The 19105-nt window shown below is 41.9% G+C and overlaps 1 protein-coding gene across 5 annotated transcripts in view; it reads right to left on the bottom strand.

The window, feature by feature from the left end:
* The window catches only part of ATCAY (ATCAY kinesin light chain interacting caytaxin), a 325480-nt gene that overhangs the window by 282186 nt on the left and 24189 nt on the right, over positions 1-19105 (bottom strand). For all 5 annotated transcript variants that reach the window (XM_073586279.1, XM_073586280.1, XM_073586281.1 and 2 more), the window contains exon 7: positions 17338-17469. In XM_073586279.1, the coding sequence (XP_073442380.1) occupies positions 17338-17469 (132 nt within the window). The remainder of the gene's footprint in view (positions 1-17337; positions 17470-19105) is intronic.

Below are 19105 nucleotides of genomic sequence, written 5' to 3'. Positions count from 1 at the left end.
ATAGCAACCAGGGTTCAGAGAAATTGGGAGAGAGGATAGGGAGCCTGAACTCAAGGTGATGTTGCTTGGTGCAACAAGGTGCCGTAACGTGCGGTTTCTGCGGAATACCATTCTAGGTCGGGGGGGGGAATATGTTGGTCAAAACTGGGTCCCCTTACAGGATGAACCAGTACTTGGTAAGGAGCTTCTTAATCAACTCATTGGTTGAAAGTGGTAATGAAACTCCATCTACCTAGATCCGTACCAGAAGAACAAGCGGTTTTATTACTCATAATCTTGCTTATACAGTCTTTCTGTGTGAAAGTTTTGGCTCTCAGGAATGCATCTTGGACCAATTTTTTAGGGTACCCTTTCTGCTGAAACCACATGTTGGGCATTGGGCAAAATAGCCTTTTATTGGCGCTTTATAGATGATCTGTTCATTTTCTGGACCGGCACAGAGGAGGAAGCTCTTGAATTCATCTGCAATCTAAATTTGAATGCCTGGGGCCTCCGCTTCACAGCTAATACCTCCACTACGTCCATCCAATTCCTGGACCTGTTGGTACATGTTGACAAATTGGGACAGTTTTTCACCACCACACATTTTAAAGAAGTAGATGTCAACAGCTACCTTAGTTTCAGCAGTGGTCATCTACCCAAGTGGATTCAGAACATTCCATATGGGCAACATTGGCGTATGCGAAAAAATTGCACAGAGGATACTGACTTTATTGAGGAGGCAAAAGTTTTGAAACAGCAGTTTCAGCAGAAAGGGTACCCTAAAAAATTGGTTTCTAAACCTCAAAGAGAATAATTTAGGGTTCAAAAAATCAAGTAGTATACCAGAAAGCAGAAAAAGAACCCCTAAAATATAACTTTTAATTTAATGATTAAAAGAGACATATATATGTGAAGTCACAAAATACCAGGGAGTCCAATATCAATCAAACAACGTCCATTTTCAAAAGTCAATATATATCAGGGGGGCAATGGGCTAGAATACCCTATTTTACCCTAATACAGCCCTTCCTGACCGCGGAGGTTGGCACCCTAATTGTAGACGACATGGCGCCCCCGCTCAACGTCAGCGTCTCTAGTACCGCCCTAGACCACTCTGCGTATATAAAAAAGGACACAAAAAAAGAAACCACACACCTATGATGCAGAAAACAATGATTAAAAAAGTGCTATAGTGTTGTAAACTTATCTCGTACTGTAAATCTCATCTTGAAGTCAAGTAAGAAAAAAATGCAGCTTATTAGAACTTATCTCGTAGTCAAAAAATGCTGACAGCTGCTAGAATAATGATGAGGGGTAAGTAAATCTTTCAAAAAACGTCTTACCAGAAAATTGATAAATCACAGTTATTAAATAATATAAACACCCCCTAGTAAACTCTTATCTCGAAATCAAGAAAGAGGGTATATAACAGATGCAGCTTAATGACACCTATCTCGTAGTCAAAACACATGTTTAGAGCTGCTAATCGGTAAGACAGTGCCCCACACAACATTCAATATAATGCACAGCACCTCTAGACAATAAATCAGGACACCCTAAAAATCACACAATGCACATGGATTTGACGGACAGAAAATTCCACATATAATATGCAGTATATGGCACACAGGTGAAGGAGCAGTCCTCATGTAGCAAGAGGCTATATCCGCCTCGCCAGAAAATACCTGGCACAAAAAAATGCTCACAGAGGTTACAATATACATGTGGTAATGGCCTGGAATGGGGGGTGGTCCACTGCTTACCGCGACCAGACGACACAGACACCAGACGGAGGCAGATTTTGGTTGCAACAGGTCCGAGTTTATTGGCCGATCTCCTGACGACCGCAGCCATACACCGCAGCTCCTTTACAGCTCTCCGTATTCAGGCCCGGGTACCTTCACCTTCCTTCAGTCGTAGTGAGGTTCCTCGCAGATCTTTCCCTGGGGCTGCCCTAGGCCTATCTACCGCCAGCGTTTCACCAGTCCGAGGTCGTCGTCCACTCGGTACCCCCGGGGCCTTGTCTGTCCTGCTGTTCTTTGTGTCAGGGCCACCTCCTGACTGTCTCTTCCTATCAGTCCCCTGGTCGAGCTCTCCCCCGATGTTAGTCTTCCGTACTGAGTCTTCTCCTCTTGAGCTCCTCCCGGGACTAGCCTAGCCTGGAACCCTGTCCTGTCCTATTTATCCCCTTCCTCGGGAATTTCCCTCCTGGGTTCCTATCTCCCTGCCCCCCATGACTAAGCGGTTTCAAAAGCCCTAAGCTGCTGTCAAGTCCTGAACTATGCTCCCCACTGCCATCTTGTGGTGAAATCTAGGTACTGCACTCCATTTCCATCTTCCCCAGCTGTTTCCCTTCTGTCATTGCCAATATCCGTCTATAGTGCACAAACCGTCCCTTCTTCCTTCAGTCAAGTCCGTCCGTCAAGTCACCTTCCCCACACACACTCCCCCATACGCCTCAGTTAATTCTCAATAAAGTGCCAACTCTTATGGCTGCCCAAGTTTCTCAAAACCAGGTTCAATCATGTGGTCTGTCAAGTGCAGTGTGTAAAAGAAAGATACTTATCAGCCATTGATGACGGCAAAAACCTGATGCGTTTCCCCCTCTCAGGTAGCGAGGGTTCATCAGGGGTCAAGAGATCGGGGTCCAGTCACCCCCTGGCCGAAAGGCAAATGCAATGTGCGGCAATGAGCGGGGGCGCCATGTCGTCTACAATTAGGGTGCCAACCTCTGCGGTCAGGAAGGGCTGTATTAGGGTAAAATAGGATATTCTAGCCCATTTCCCTCCTGATATATATATTGACTTTTGAAAATGGACGTTGTTTGATTGATATTGGACCCCCTGGTATTTTATGACTTCACAAACTGTATATATGTCTCTTTTAATCATTAAATTAAAAGTTATATTTTACCCTAAAAAATTGGTCCAAGATGCATTCCTGAGAGCCAAAACTTTCACACAGAAAGACTGTATAAGCAAGACTGTTTTGACTGTTGTGATTGGCTGCTTCCCATTTAAATACCCCATCCCCTATGTCATTAATAAACTTCCACTTGATGAAGACGAATCCTCCGTCAAAATGTGTTGTGGTTTAAACCCATCTCTTCTCTCTTTCCTGTGCTCCTAAGACCGTTTTCCATTTTCTCATTTTTTTATGTTTTGGCGCTTTTATGCAATGAAAACAATTTTATATAAAAAATAATTATTTTTGCATCGCTTTATTCTGCGAGCTATAACTTTTATATTTTTTCACTGGTGATGCTGTAGGTGGCTTCTTTTTTGCGGGACAAGATGACGTTTTCAGCGGTACCATGTTTATTTATATCTGTCTTTTTGATCGCGCGTTATTGCACTTTTTGCTCTGCGGTATAATGATAAAGCATTGTTTTTTGCTTTGTTTTTTATTTTTATTTTTTAAGGGGTTCGCTAAAGGGGTTAACTAGTGGGACAGTTTTATAGGGCGGGTCATTACGGACGTGGCGACACTAAATATGTGTACTTTTATTGTTTCTTTATATAAAAAAATGAATTTATAAGGGAATTTTTTTTTTTTAAATTTATTTAGCAACTATTTGTACACTTTTTTTTTTACTTTATTACATTGTCCCAGGGGGTGACATCACTGTCATGTGTCAGATCGCTGATCTAACACAATACACAGCGCTGTGTCAGATCAGCGATCTGACATGCGCTGCAGCAGGCTTCCTCGTGCCTGCTCTCTGCAGGCACTGAGGAAGCCACCTCCCTGCAGGACCCCGAAGGCCCCCGCGGCCATATTGGATCCAGGGACCTGCAGGGAAGGAGGCCCCCAGAGCAGCGCAGCACATCGAGCTGCGCTGGGGGTCTCAGGGAAGCATGGAGGGATCCCCCTCCCTGCCGATGCTTCTCTAATCCCCTGGTACACTGCGATCATAGTGCCAGGTGCCGCTGATCGCTATGAGAGTACTATCCCGTCCTTGGGCATTAAGTCCCAGGGCACATGGACGGGATAGTACGTCATATGTCAGAAAGGGGTTAAAGTAAAAAATATAGCCAAAACGCTCCTTGTGAACATATGCTAAAGGGGAGGTATTATTTTTTTTTTTATTATTTTTACTTTGAATTATATACATGTAATTATGAAGGAAGTAATGTTTCTTAGCATTTTTCTCTTAAAAAAAATTGGTTTAGTTTGGTAGGTCTTTTTAAAAATCTGTAAAAGCGGCGCAATATTCTGAAAATATTATTCCCATATGTGAGTCAGAAAGGCATGCAGGCATCTTCTCCATGCTGTTCCCATTTAGTTTTAGCTCTTTCCCATCCATTTCAGCTTTTTTCTTATGCCCCCAGACCTTTTTGTTGGGTCCAGCTGAAAAGCAGACGAGCAGGAGATGCAAAGCCTGTGGAGTACAGTTGATCCTTTGTCAGGACTCATCCCAAAATGCGCGTCGGGATGTGCGCCGCACCAGTGACCGTCAGACACTCAGTTAATCCATTGTGCTCATGCCCACTTTATCCTATCTCTCTCTGATCAATTATACTCCACAGGCTTTGCATCTCCTGCTAGTACTTATTTGCCCTAGTCATTCATTGCAATCACAGCTACTCATTTGTTGGTTTTGCATTTCTTATTTCTCATTTACTCGTTCTCCTGTACTTTGGACATGCCACACAAGTATTCAGTGACGCATTGCTTGTGCCCATGTATAGATTTATATTTATGTGGTGTTTCCTTTTACTGTATATAGCCTTAGTTATTATTTCTATTTTTAACTTTGATACTCTGATAGCCACATAATTATCCCAGTCATACTAACATTGTGAGTCATTTTCTGTTAGAGCCCCGTCACTAGAGTTGAGCGATACCGTCCGATACTTCAAAGTATCGTATCGGATGGTATCGGCCGATCTTTAAAAAAAGTATCGGTATCGCCGATTCCGATACCGGAAGTCCCATTCAAGTCTATGGGACTTCCGGTATCGGAATAAGAAAAACCCTTTCCTGCCCTTGTACAGCCTCTCTGGGGTCTGTACGGGCCTTTCGGGGGGCTGTGCCGGCCTGCCAGGGGGTCTGTGCAGGCTCCGGTGGTCTGTGCCGGCCTGCCGGTGGTCTGTGCAGGCTCCGGGGGGCTGTGCCGGCCTGCCGGGGGGCTGTGCCGGCCTGCCGGGGGGCTGTGCCGGCCTGCCGGGGGGCTGTGCAGGCTCCGGGGGGCTGTGCCGGCCTGCCGGGGGGCTGTGCCGGCCTGCCGGGGGGCTGTGCCGGCCTGCCGGTGGTCTGTGCAGGCTCCGGGGGTCTGTGCAGGCATCGTCCGATGGGACTACAAGTCCCATCGGGCGATGCCTGCTACCATGACAGTGATTGACACATTAGCCAATGATGGGACAGTAGTAGTCCCATCATCCGGCTAATGTGTTAAATGTAAAAAAAAAAAAAAAAAATTACATGCTACATACAACATGCATACTACATACATGCTACATTCATACTACATACTACATACATGCTACATTCATACTACATGCAACATACATACTACATATATACTACATGCATGCTACATACATACTGCATGCTACATACATACCACATATATACTACATACATACTACATGCATGCTACATGCATGCTACATGCTACATACATAACACATATATACTACATGCATGCTACATACATACTACATGCTACATACTACATATATACTACATGCATGCTACATACTACATGCTACATACATACTACATATATACTACATGCATGCTACATACATACTGCATGCTACATGCATGCTACATACATACTACATACATACTACATGCTACATACATACTACATATATACTACATACATACTACATACATACTACATGCATGCTACATGCATGCTACATACATACCACATACATAACACATATATACTACATGCATGCTACATACATACTACATGCTACATACATACCATATACATACTACATGCATGCTACATACATACTACATGCATGCTACATACATACTACATGCTACATACATACTACATATATACTACATGCATGCTACATACATACTACATGCTACATACATACTACATATATACTACATGCATGCTACATACATACTACATGCTACATACATACTACATATATACTACATGCATGCTACATACATACTGCATGCTACATGCATGCTACATACATACTACATACATACTACATGCATGCTACATGCATGCTACATACATACCACATACATAACACATATATACTACATGCATGCTACATACATACTACATGCTACATACATACCATATACATACTACATGCATGCTACATACATACTACATGCATGCTACATACATACTACATGCTACATACATACTACATATATACTACATGCATGCTACATACATACTACATGCTACATACATACTACATATATACTACATGCATGCTACATACATACTACATGCTACATACATACTACATATATACTACATGCATGCTACATACATACTGCATGCTACATGCATGCTACATACATACTACATACATACTACATGCTACATACATACCACATATATACTACATACATACAATACATTCATACAATACATACATAGACATACAGTACATATAACATAGAGTAACATACTTACCAATACTTGTCACATTGTTCCCCGAAGCCATTGTCTTTCCGGAATAAATATTAACATAACAAACCACAAAAATACTCACCCACGATCCGAAGCAGTCCACGAGTGTGTCCCACGACGATCTTGGGTAGAGAACGGCAGCATCAGATGATGCTGCCGTTCTCTACGGGCTGCAGGAATCCAATGACGGAAGGTAGGTATCCTTCCGCACTGTATTCCTCCGCCACTTAAAAAAAAAAAAGTCCCTAGTCTCACTTTATGCCATTGCTGTGTGGGACACACTCGTGGACTGCTTCGGATCGTGGGTGAGTATTTTTGTGGTTTGTTATGTTAATATTTATTCCGGAAAGACAATGGCTTCGGGGAACAATGTGACAAGTATTGGTAAGTATGTTACTCTATGTTATATGTACTGTATGTCTATGTATGTATTGTATGAATGTATTGTATGTATGTAGTATATATGTGGTATGTATGTAGCATGTAGTATGTATGTAGTATGTATGTAGCATGCATGTAGCATGCAGTATGTATGTAGCATGCATGTAGTATATATGTAGTATGTATGTAGCATGTAGTATGTATGTAGCATGCATGTAGTATGTATGTAGTATGTATGTAGTATGTATGTAGCATGCAGTATGTATGTAGCATGTATGTAGTATGTATGTAGTATATATGTAGTATGTATGTAGCATGCATGTAGTATGTATGTAGCATGTAGTATGTATGTAGCATGCATGTAGTATGTATGTAGCATGTATGTAGTATGTATGTAGTATATATGTAGTATGTATGTAGCATGTAGTATGTATGTAGCATGCATGTAGTATGTATGTAGTATTTTTTTTTTTTTAACATTTAACACATTAGCCGGATGATGGGACTACTACTGTCCCATCATTGGCTAATGTGTCAATCACTGTCATGGTAGCAGGCATCGCCCGATGGGACTTGTAGTCCCATCGGACGATGCTTGCACAGACCCCCGGACATCAGCACAGCCCCCCGGCAGGCCGGCACAGCCCCCCGGCAGGCCGGTACAGACCCCCACAGGGTGCACAGACCACCGGCAGGCCGGCACAGCCCCCCGGCAGGCCGGCAGAGACCCCGGGCAGTCCACACAGCCCCCCGGCAGGCCGGCACAGCCCCCCGGCAGGCCGGCAGAGACCCCCGGAAGGCCCGAAATGACGGCGCATCATGATGCGCACACACCGCGCATCATGATGACGTCAGGCCGTCAATCAACTGAACTTCCGATTCCGATGCCGAATTCCGATATTGAAAAAATATCGGAAGTCGGTATCGGAATTCCGATACAGCAAGTATCGGCCGATACCCGATACTTGCGGTATCGGAATGCTCAACACTACCCGTCACACATAACGACTCACCAGCGATCCCAACAACGATATCAACGTGTCAGGATCGCTGGTAAGTCGCTATGTGATTGATGGTGAGCTGTCAAACAGACAGCTTCACCAGCGATCAGCACAGCGACGCCGAGCGCGCGGCGTCGCTGTGTTCGTTAGTTACCAGCGCGCTGATGCAGGGAGCTGGTAACTAACGTACACATCGGGTTTTCAAGGGACGTGCGTCCCTTAGATACCCGATGTGTACGTTAGTTACCAGCTTCCTGCATCAGCGCACTGGTAACTAACGTACACATCGGGTTTCTAAGGGACGAACGTCCCTTGAATACCGGATGTGTATGTTAGTTACCAGCTGATCGCTGGTCTCCCGCCTGTCACACACGCAGCAATGCGTGCTTGCCAGCGGGAGACCAGCGACCAAAGAAAAGTCCTGGGCTTTCCTACAGCGATCAGCGATACCGGCAGGGGGGCCGGTCGCTGATCGCTGTCACACACAGCGATCTCGCTGGTGAGATTGCTGTTGTGTCACAAAACTTGTGACTCAGCAGCGATCTCGCTAGCGAGATCGCTATGTGTGACGGGGCCCTTACACTGATACTGTCAAGTACATTTCCTGTGGGCCATTTATGAACTATCCTGCTATTCATGCTGATATATCTGCATAATATTTTTTCAGTCATTACCTAGAGTTTTGGTTTTTGACCCCATTACCCCCAAGGGTGGTTTGCATGTTAATGACCGGGCCAATTTTTACAATTCTGACCACTGTCCCTTTATGAGGTAATAACTCTGGAACGCTTCCATGGATCCCGGTGCTTCTGACATATTGTACTTCATGATAGTGGTGAAATGTCTTTGATATGACTTGCGTTTATTTGTGAAAAAAATGGAAATTTGGAAAAATTTTTGAATATTTTGCAATTTTCCAACTTTGAATTTTCATGCCCTTAAATCACAGACATACATCACATAAAATACTTAATAAATAACATTTCCCACATCTTTACTTTACATCAGCACAATTTTGGAACCAAATTTTTTTTTGTTAGAAAGTTATAAGGGTTAAAAGTTAAACAACGATTTCTCATTTTTACAACACCATTGTTTTGGGGGGGACATCACTTGAAGTCACTTTGAGGGGTCTATATGATAGAAAATACCCAAAATTGACACCATTCAAAAAACTGAACCCCTCAAGGTGCTCAAAACCACATTCAAGAAGTTTATTAACTCTTCAGATGCTTCACAGGAATTTTTTGAATGTTGTAAAAAAATGAACATTTAACTTTTTTCACAAAAAATTTAGTTCAGATCCAATTTTTTTCATTTTACCAAGGGTAACAGGAGAAATTGGACCCCAAGAGATGTTGTACAATTTGCCATGAGTACTCTGATACCCCATATATCCAGGTAAACAATTTTACACGCATGGCAGAGCTCAGATGGGAAGGAGCGTCGTTTGACTTTTCAATGCAAAATTGGCTGGAATTGAGATTGGACGCCTTGCTGTGTTTGGAGAGCTCCTGATGTGCCTAAACAGTGGAAACTCCCCACAAGTGACACCATTTTGGAAACTAGACCCCCTAAGGAACCCCAAAGTGCTTCACAGAATTTTATAACGTAGAGCCGTAAAAATAAAAAATCATATTTTTTTTACAAAAATGATCTTTTCGCCCCCAATTTTTTATTTGCACAAGGGGAACAGGAGAAATTGGACCCCAAAAGTTGTTTTCCAATTTGTCCTGAGTAGGCCGATTCCCTATATGTGGGGTTAAATCACTGTTTGGGAGCACAGCAGAGCTCAGAAGGGAAGGAGCACAGTTTTACTTTTTCAACCCAGAATTGGCTGAAATTGAAATCGGATGCCATGTCATGTTTGAAAAGCCCCAGATGTGCTAAACAGTGGAAACCCCCCAATTCTAACTCCAACCGTAACCCCAACACACCCCTAACCCTAATCCCAGCCCTAACCATAACCCTAACCACAAACCTAACCATAACACACCCCTAACCTTAATCCCAGCCCCAACACTAACCCAAACCCTAACCCCCAACTCTAGGCCCAACCCTAACACTAACTTTAGCTCCAACCCTAACCCTAACTTTAGACCCAACCCTAACCCTAACTTTAGCCCCAACCCTAACCCTAACTTTAGCCCAACTCACTTTAGCCCAACTCTAACCCTAATGGGAAAATGGAAATAAATACTTTTTTATTTTATTATTTTTTCCATAACTAAGGGGGTGATAAAGGTGGGTTTGACTTACTATTTTTTATTTTGATCACTGTGATAGGGTCTATTACAGTGATCAAAATGAACCAATAGGAAAAAAATTCCTATTGTTGCGGGGTGCCGGGTGGAAGATCTCGGTGGGCGCACTGTGCATGTGCCCACCATTTTCTCCCGGAAGAAGCCTGCGGCCCCAGGGACTTCAGGGGGGCCTGCAGGGACAATGGACGTACTGAGGGGGGTGATCGGGGACCCTATTTCTCTCTCCTCTGATGTGCGATCACATCAGAGGAGAGAGAAATTACATGTAAAATCTGACTTTTTTTGCGGTCACCGTTATACAGTTAATAATGGCGATCGCAACATCGGGGTCAGTCAAAACCAACCTGAATCATGTTCTCTGGGGTCTCGGTTACCCCCAGCAACCGAGATCCCGGAGAAATTCTGACGCTGGGGAGCACTATAACCTAAACCTCAGCACCATTAAAAAGCGGCGCATCTGCATGCCATATAAGCTGGCAGCACTGCACTTTCTGCACACTGACCTGAGAGACTTCCTAACATGCACTGCGCATGACAGGAAGTTTCTCAGCTCTGGCAACCCGGATGTTGTCATGACAACATCGGGTTACCATGGGAGCGATCGGGACCCCGCATCAAAGGCAGAGGGGGTGTCCAAAATCCAAATCCAGAACGCTGCGATCTTGTTTGATCCCAGTGTACCAGGGGTTAAAGTGCCGGGAGGGGTCCGCTCCTGGCACTTAGTGCTGGGTGTCAGCTGTGAGAATTAGCTGACACCCAACCACGATCAGCCGCTCTCCCCCGTGAGCGCGGCCGATCGCCATGAAGTACTATCCCGTCCATGTTCTAATTGTGCCAGGGCACATTGATGGGATAGTACATCAGAAGTCAGTGAGGGTTTAAGATAATTTTATTGTTATGTATAATCATGTTTTATTTCATTTACCAGGCCTTATAGGGTCATTTTTTAACCCCTTCTGGCCATTTTCCAATCTTGGGGACACCCAATTTTGGTGTGTTTCTTATGTGCTAGTACAGACTCTATTGGAGTGAGTTTGTGTGCTCACATTGCTTGTTATACCACAGATTCTACACTGTGTGCAGAATTATTAGGCAAATGAGTATTTTGATCACATCATCCTTTTGATACATGTTGTCCTACTGCAAGCTGTATAGGCTTGAAAGCCAACCGCCAATTATGTAAATCAGGTGATTTGCATCTCTGTAATGAGGAGGGGTGTGGTCTAATGACATCAACATCCTATATAAGGTGTGCTTAATTATTAGGCAACTTCCTTTCCTTTGGCAAAATGGGTCAGAAGAAAGATTTGACGGACTCTGAAAAGTAAAAAATTGTGAGATGTCTTGCAGAGGGATGTAGCAGTCTTGAAATTGCCAAACTTTTGAAGCGTGATCACTGAACAATCAAGAGTTTCATGGCAAATAGCCCACAGGGTCGCAAGAAGCGTGTTGATAAAAAAGGCGCAAAATAACTGCCCATGAATTGAGGAAAGCAAGCATCAAGCTGCCAAGATGCCATTTGCCACCAGTTTTGCCATATTTCAGAGTTGCAATGTTACTGGAGTATCAAAAAGCACAAGGTGTGCCATACTCAGGGACATGGCCAAGGTAAGGAAGGCTGAATAATGACCACCTTTGAACAAGAAACATAAGATAAAACGTCAAGACTGGGCCAAGAAATATCTTAAGACTTATTTTTCTAAGGTTTTATGGACTGAAGAAATGAGAGTGACTCTTGATGGGCCAGATGGATTGGCCCGAGGCTGGATCAGTAAAGGGCAGAGAGCTCCACTCCAACTCAGACGCCAGCAAGGTGGAGGTGAGATACTGGTATGGGCTGGTATCATCAAAGATGAACTTGTGGGACCTTTTTGGAATGAGGAGGAGTGAAGCTCAACTCCCAGACCTACTGCCAGTTTCTGGAAGACACCTTCTTCAAGCAGTGGTACAGGAAGAAGTCAGTATCGTTCAAGAAAAACATGATTTTCATGCAGGACAATGCTCTATCACATGCATCCAAATACTCCACAGTGTGGCTGGTCAGTAAAGGTCTAAAAGAAGAAAAAATAATGACATGGCCCCCTTGTTCACCTGATCTGAACCCCATAAAGAACCTGTGGTCCCTCATAAAATGTGAGATCTACAAGGAGGGAAAACAGTACACCTCTCGGAACATTGTCTGGGAGGCTGTGGTGGCTGCTGCATGCAATGTTGATCGTAAACAGATCAAGCAACTGACAGAATCTATGGATGGAAGGCTTTTGAGTGTCATCGTAAAGAAAGGTGGCTATATTGGTCACTGATTTTTTTTTTTGAATGTCAAAAATGTTTATTTCTAAATTTTGTGTTGTTATATTGGTTTACCTGGTGAAAATAAACAAGTGAGATGGGTATATATTTGGTTTTTATTAAGTTGCCTAATAATTCTGCACAGTAATAGTTACCTGAAAAAACAGATATCCTACTAAGATAGCCAAATCTAAAAAAAACCCACTCCAACTTCCAAAAATATTAAGCTTTGATACAGTATTTATGAGTTTTTTGGGTTGATTGAGAGCATAGCTGTTATTCAATAATAAAAAGAATCCTCTCAAATACAACTTGCCTAATAATCCTGCATGCAGTGTATATATTCTGGTATTATTCAAATTCAGGATCAGGGTTATTACATTATTCAGGATAAGTATGGTACCTTTGGTGTTGTGCCATTGTATTTGTGGTTTTAATGGTGTTTTATTATGTATGTGTCCTGCTTTGGTCAACCAATTGAATAAATTGGGGAACACATAACTGTGGTACAGTTTCCTGCCTTATCTCTCTGGTCACCCCAATGTCTCTTCCTGTCTGTGTCCGATGTGTATCATATGTGATGACAATGTATTTTATGGTATATTTTGTATGCATTTTGTATTTGATTGAAGTGGGCAGTACCTTGTGAGTGATTGGTGTGCATGTGCCACCACAATATATAAGGCTGCCATTTTATGTAATGTGTAGGCTTGACAAAGACCTGTATTGGTTGAAACATTGCATCATGGCAGAATAAAATTTATTTTGATTTTCTCATCACCTAGATTGGATGCTGTTCCTCTTTTTTGCTGGACTGCATAAGACTGTATGTTTCAGAAATGGAATGCACAATTTTTAAAAGCTTTTTAGCAGGTTTACAGATAACAGAAATAGTCACAGACCACTGTTATGAATGGGTCACCGAGGAGGAAAAAACAAAACCAGCTAAATCACAGAAAACCAGAGAGGTTGGTAACTATGCAGATTGCAGATCCCTCATCCTAACCACACAACTAGCAGCAGCCGTGGAGCGTTCCTACGATGAACCTAGACGCTTCATCACAGCCGGAGGACTAAATAAGCCTAAAGCAAGAAAAGGTTAAAACTAACTGCCCCAGAGCAGACCCCAAAGGAAAGACAGCCTCCACACATGAATTGATGGTGAAACAAGATGAAAACACAAACACAGGCAGGAAAATAGGCTGAACAAACGATGGGGCCCAAACTAACTAGAAAGGATAGGAAAGGAAAGACACTGTCTGCAATCTGCCCAAAAACCCTACAAAAATAATGTCCAACACTTCTGATAACAAAATTAACCCTGAAGTCACTAGACTTCTCCCACTATATCAGCACTCTGAAATATTCTGAGACAGAGCAAAAAGAGGCCAATCTAATAAGGGGCAAAAAGCAAATTGGCAAATACAGATAAATAAGAGTAGAAATTCAGCACAGCCCCAGCCGGGGCTGGCTGACCGCACAAAAAACTGAATAGACCAACAAAATCAAGTGTGAACATTAGCAGAAAAACTTAGCTTGAGCTGACTGGAACAGAGCTGAGAACCAAGACTTGACAAGCCAGAAGGAATCACCAGCACCAGAAAAAGGGCGTCGGCTGTCTTAAATCCAGTCTGAGATTCCTGAGGTCCTTATCAGGTGGCAGATCACTGATTAAATCAGCCTCACTACCTCCTGTTACCACCAGAGGGAGCCTGGAAGGAGAACTCACAACTGGTAGACCAGAAAATGAACTCACAACAGACCACGTTACACTGTATGTGTTAGAAATGGAAGAGTCCAAAATGTTTAAAATCTTTTGTTCATTTTTAGAAATCACAGAAATATACACAGACCATGTAACACTGTAAGACTGGAGTCACACTTACCGTATAAAAAAACGGACCGATTTTGACAGCCGACAATCGCACAAATGTGCCCTGAACAGTGATCCGTATGTAATTCGTTTGCAATGCAAGGATGCAATTTCCTCGCATCTAATAACAGTGTGACATCCATATGGCATCTGTATGCAATGCGATTTTAGCATGAGCTTTTACATACAGTAGTTCTCTCTATGTAAAAGCAAATGTTAAAATCGCATTGTAAAACACAACTGTAAACATCGTTTTAATACCAAATAATTTTCAAAACATATACATATAGATAATAGATAGGATAGATAGATTAAAAGCTGGCAAATGATCTGCCGCGTACAGTATAGAATAAAAAAGGTTAGAATAGAATAGATAGAATGGGGATGTATATATATACAGGTAGAATAGGAGTGTGTATATATATATACACTGTATATATATATATTCAGTGACACACACACACACATATATATACAGTATATCTTTATATTTCATAGAGAGATAGATAGCAGAAACCCATGCAGAACAGTTACATTTATATATGTCATTGTCTAATACTGTTAGTAGAATGTGTGTGTAAAATTTAGGACCTGTATGTATTTACTAAAAGAATGTATTCACGGAAAAAATTGGCATGGGCTCCTGCACAATTTTCTGTGCCAGAGAGGGAAAGCCAGTGACTGAGGGCAGATGTTAATAGCCTAGAGAGGGACCATGGTTATTGGCCCCCCTGGCTAAAAAAAATCTTCCCCCAGCCACCCCAGAAAAGGCGCATCTGTAAGATGCGCCAATTCTGGCACTTAGCCTCTCTCTTCCCACTGCCCTGTAGTGGTGGCATATGGGGTAATATGGAATTAATGTCACCTTTGTATTGTAAGGTGACATTAAGCCTGGCTTAGTAATGGAGAGATGTCAATAAGGCACCTATCCATTACCAATCCTGAAGTTTGTAAAGGATTAAACACACACACATGCAGAATAAAGTATTTTAATGAAATGAAAGAACACACAGTTTTGCCATCTTTATTCTTTTGCTAATCCAAATGAACCCACGATCTCCTATAATAAATTTAAAATAAAAAAACAACAATATACCATACCTGTCCGTTGAACAGTCCATGCCGTAATCCATATCTGGGGGTTTAATAGTTTACAACCAGGAGTGGTGCTAATGCTACCGCCTCGACTGTAAACCACTGAGGAATGAATGAGAAGCTGCCGAGGTGAGCTCTTGAGTGTGGGTAAGTGACAGTTCATTTTCCCATGCAGGCTGGGAGGCTGCGCAGCATCAGTGACTTGCGTGGGAACCCACACCAGTTTTTTCCGTGAGCACATTCTTTTAGTAAATACATACAAGTCCCAAATTTTATACAATTGTCAAGACGTGCCAATTCTGGAGCTCTGCTCGCCTCTTCCCACTTGCTCTGTAGCAAATGGGGTTAATATTTGTGGGGTTGATGTTACTTTTGTATTGTCCGGTACCATCAAGCCCATGGCTTAGTAATATAGAGGCGTCTATAAGAAACCCAGCCATTACTTATCCTATAGCTATATGGTAAAGACACAGCCAGAATAAAGTCTTTTATTAGAAATAAAACAAGACACACTTTTACTTTTTTATTTAAAAATAACAAACACAGTTATACTCACCTAACGCCTAATTCCACCGAAGCCCTTATTCTTCTGTAAGAAAAATAAAGTTAAAAAACAATATACCATACCTGTGTCGTTCTCTCCCATGCCATAATCCATGGCTGGGGGATAAACAGTTTCCATCCTTGATGGTGCCAAAATGCGATATCAAAATTATCCTGCCTGAAGAAGGAGCCACTGTGCTCTGAAAGCTTGCAAACATATTATTTTCTGGTTTGCCAATAAAGGCATCACCCTGAGAATACTTTTGTCATCATTGGGTGGAAAATTATTCACATCAATATGGTTTTCCATAAAACAGTCATGGATCACAGATACAATTTTCCTTAAACATTGTGTTAGTCAACGCCTTTTCTCGGTCCCGGCCTTGGGAGGATGGCAGTAACTTTTCATATAACTCACTGTGCTGTGTGAAGGGGGAGGATTAGCTGACCTTAATCGGGTCGGAGTATCCGGATAATCTGCTGCGCAGCTCTGCAGATCCTTCACTTGTCTCAGCACTTTGTTGTTGTAAACGCGGGGCACTCCAAAAAAAGGTGCTTTTTATTATCCGCTTGTCCTAGACGAGGAGCCTCAATTTCCTACCTCCTCTCACCACCAAGACCACACATAACAAAGTGTTTTTTCAGTCTCTCATACCACCTCCAACTGCCACTTATTTTCCAATCAGAAAAACAAGTTGTAATGCCAAACTAAGGCAAAAAAGGGCAGCATAGTGCTACAAGTTGTAATACCAAAACAAGGCAGGAGAGGGCAGCATAATGAGTAATTTACCTCCTCCCAAGGCAAAACAGAAAACCATTGACACAAATGCAATCATATATTAGTAATGGTTTTTCTGGTCACTGCACTTGTTTGTTTTTTTCCTTCTACAATTATCCTATGTTTATGATTTGAACTCAATAAATAATGGGCCCTTCAAACAGTGTTCTCCTGAATTCTGATGTAAATCTGAAATGTCACAAAAAGTGGCAAGGAGGGGTGTAGCCAATTGCGACTGGCAAGTTCATCATACCACATACTGTAGATGGCAAAATATATCACAGAAAAGTTCTCCAGGCAATCACTTGAGTATGTTTCTTGTGATGGCACATGGCAGATGAAAGATGTACCAAATTCATAAAGAGGGCGCCCTTCATCAACATTAGCAACACAGTTTATAAACTGCCAGTCTTGATGAATTGGGGCACAAATGTTTTAGTAAAGTAAAAAATGTAAATATATCAGCATGATAACATCAGTGGGTCACAATATAAACTCACCTCCTATCTATCATCTGATAGCACTTCTTCATCCATCCTAACCCAGGCATTCTACGCCGTGGCGTGGCACCATTCAGGTAAATGATCATATAATCCTCAGCCACCAGCAACTCTAAACTACTTATGACATACCTGCCAAATAGAAGTAGGAAAATATATGGGTTAATTTGTTGGATTAAATATACTTAAAGGGTATGAACTCATGAAGCAAACATAGAGGGATGATTGTGGGATTAAATTTCAAGCAAGGCTTGTTTGTAGACTGAAACCATGGAAACAAGTATTTCTGCATAAACACTGCAGACATAAAACAGTAGGACTTTGCTTTATTGTCTTGCTACATTGGACCAGAAAATAAAAATGTATTGCAAATGTGTGCTTAGTTTTAAAAACTTATCACACTTGATATTGCATAACTTAGCCACAGTCAAAAGCATGAGTTATGACTATTGGCTCATTATGGCCAGTCACTTGGCCTATGGTGAAAGCTACATGGAGCCAACAGGAGATGAAGTGGCACTTAATTCTTGTGATTGTCAGGGGCTACTAAACTGGTTGGTATTGATGGCACACTGTAAAGAAATATTCATAATTTCTGCACTGTATCAGAATTTAAAAATAGATAAGGTCACCATTTCAGAAACAGAAAAGTACCATGAGTGTGCTAGTGTGCTATTCCATTAGCATAATAATAGAATCATAAAATGTTAGAGTTGGAAGGGACCTCCATGGTCATTGTGTCCAACCCCTTGCTCAATAAAGGATTCACTGAACTAGCTCAGATGTCTGTCCAGTCTCTGAAGAATTTCTTTGAAGGAGAACTCACCACCTCTCATGACAGCCTGTGCCTCTCATTGATCAACCTCACTGTCAAAAAGTTTTTTCTAATATCTAGTCTACATCCTCTCCCTTTCAGTTTCATTCCATTGCTTCTGTTGTTTCCAAGTGCAAATGAGAATAATGATGATCCTACTACACTGTGACATCCCTTCAGATATTTGTAGACAGGTATTAAATTTCCTCTTAGCCTTTCTTTTCACAAACTAAATATTCCGTGATCCTTTAACTATTCCTTGTAGGACATACTTTGCATTCCGCTCACTATCCTGGTAGCTCCTCTCTGAACTTGCTCCAGTTTTTCATTTAAAATGTGGTGCCCAGAACTGGACACAGTGTTCCAGATGAGGTCTGACCAAGGAGGAGTAGAGTGGGATAATTACTTCAAGTGATCTACATTCTATGCTTCTCTTAATACATCCTAGAACTGTGTTTGCCTTTTTTGCTACTGCATCACACTGTTGACGTGCAGTCTGTGATCTATTAGTATACCTATGTCTTTTTCACATGTGCAATTGCTTACTTCTATTCCTCCCATTCTGTAGATGTAATTTTCATTTTTCTTGACCCGATGTAGAATCTAGCGTTTCTCCCTTTTGAATACTATTTTATTAGTCAATGCTCATTGCTAAAGTTTATCTAGATCCTTCTGAATCTTTTCTGTCTTCTCTAGTGTTAGCTAACCCTTCTAGCTTTGCATCATCTACAAATTTGATTAGTTTAGCTTTAGTTCCCTTATCTAGAATATTTATAACAATATTGATCAACACTGGGGCCAAGACAGAAACTAGTGGTACCCCATTTGAAATACTTTTTCAATTGGATGGGCAATTGGATGTGCAACCATTTAAGTAAGGCTTGTTGACCTGTAATTTCCTAGCTCCATTTTCAATCTTCAATACAATGTGCTTTTTTAAAGGAAACTTGCCAT

The sequence above is a fragment of the Dendrobates tinctorius genome, unplaced genomic scaffold (assembly GCF_039654945.1).
Source record: "Dendrobates tinctorius isolate UK_male_01 unplaced genomic scaffold, ASM3965494v1 ptg000092l, whole genome shotgun sequence".
Taxonomy (NCBI): domain Eukaryota; kingdom Metazoa; phylum Chordata; class Amphibia; order Anura; family Dendrobatidae; genus Dendrobates; species Dendrobates tinctorius.
Note: the sequence above shows the minus strand (reverse complement) of the source record. Positions and strands in the feature narration are given on the sequence as shown.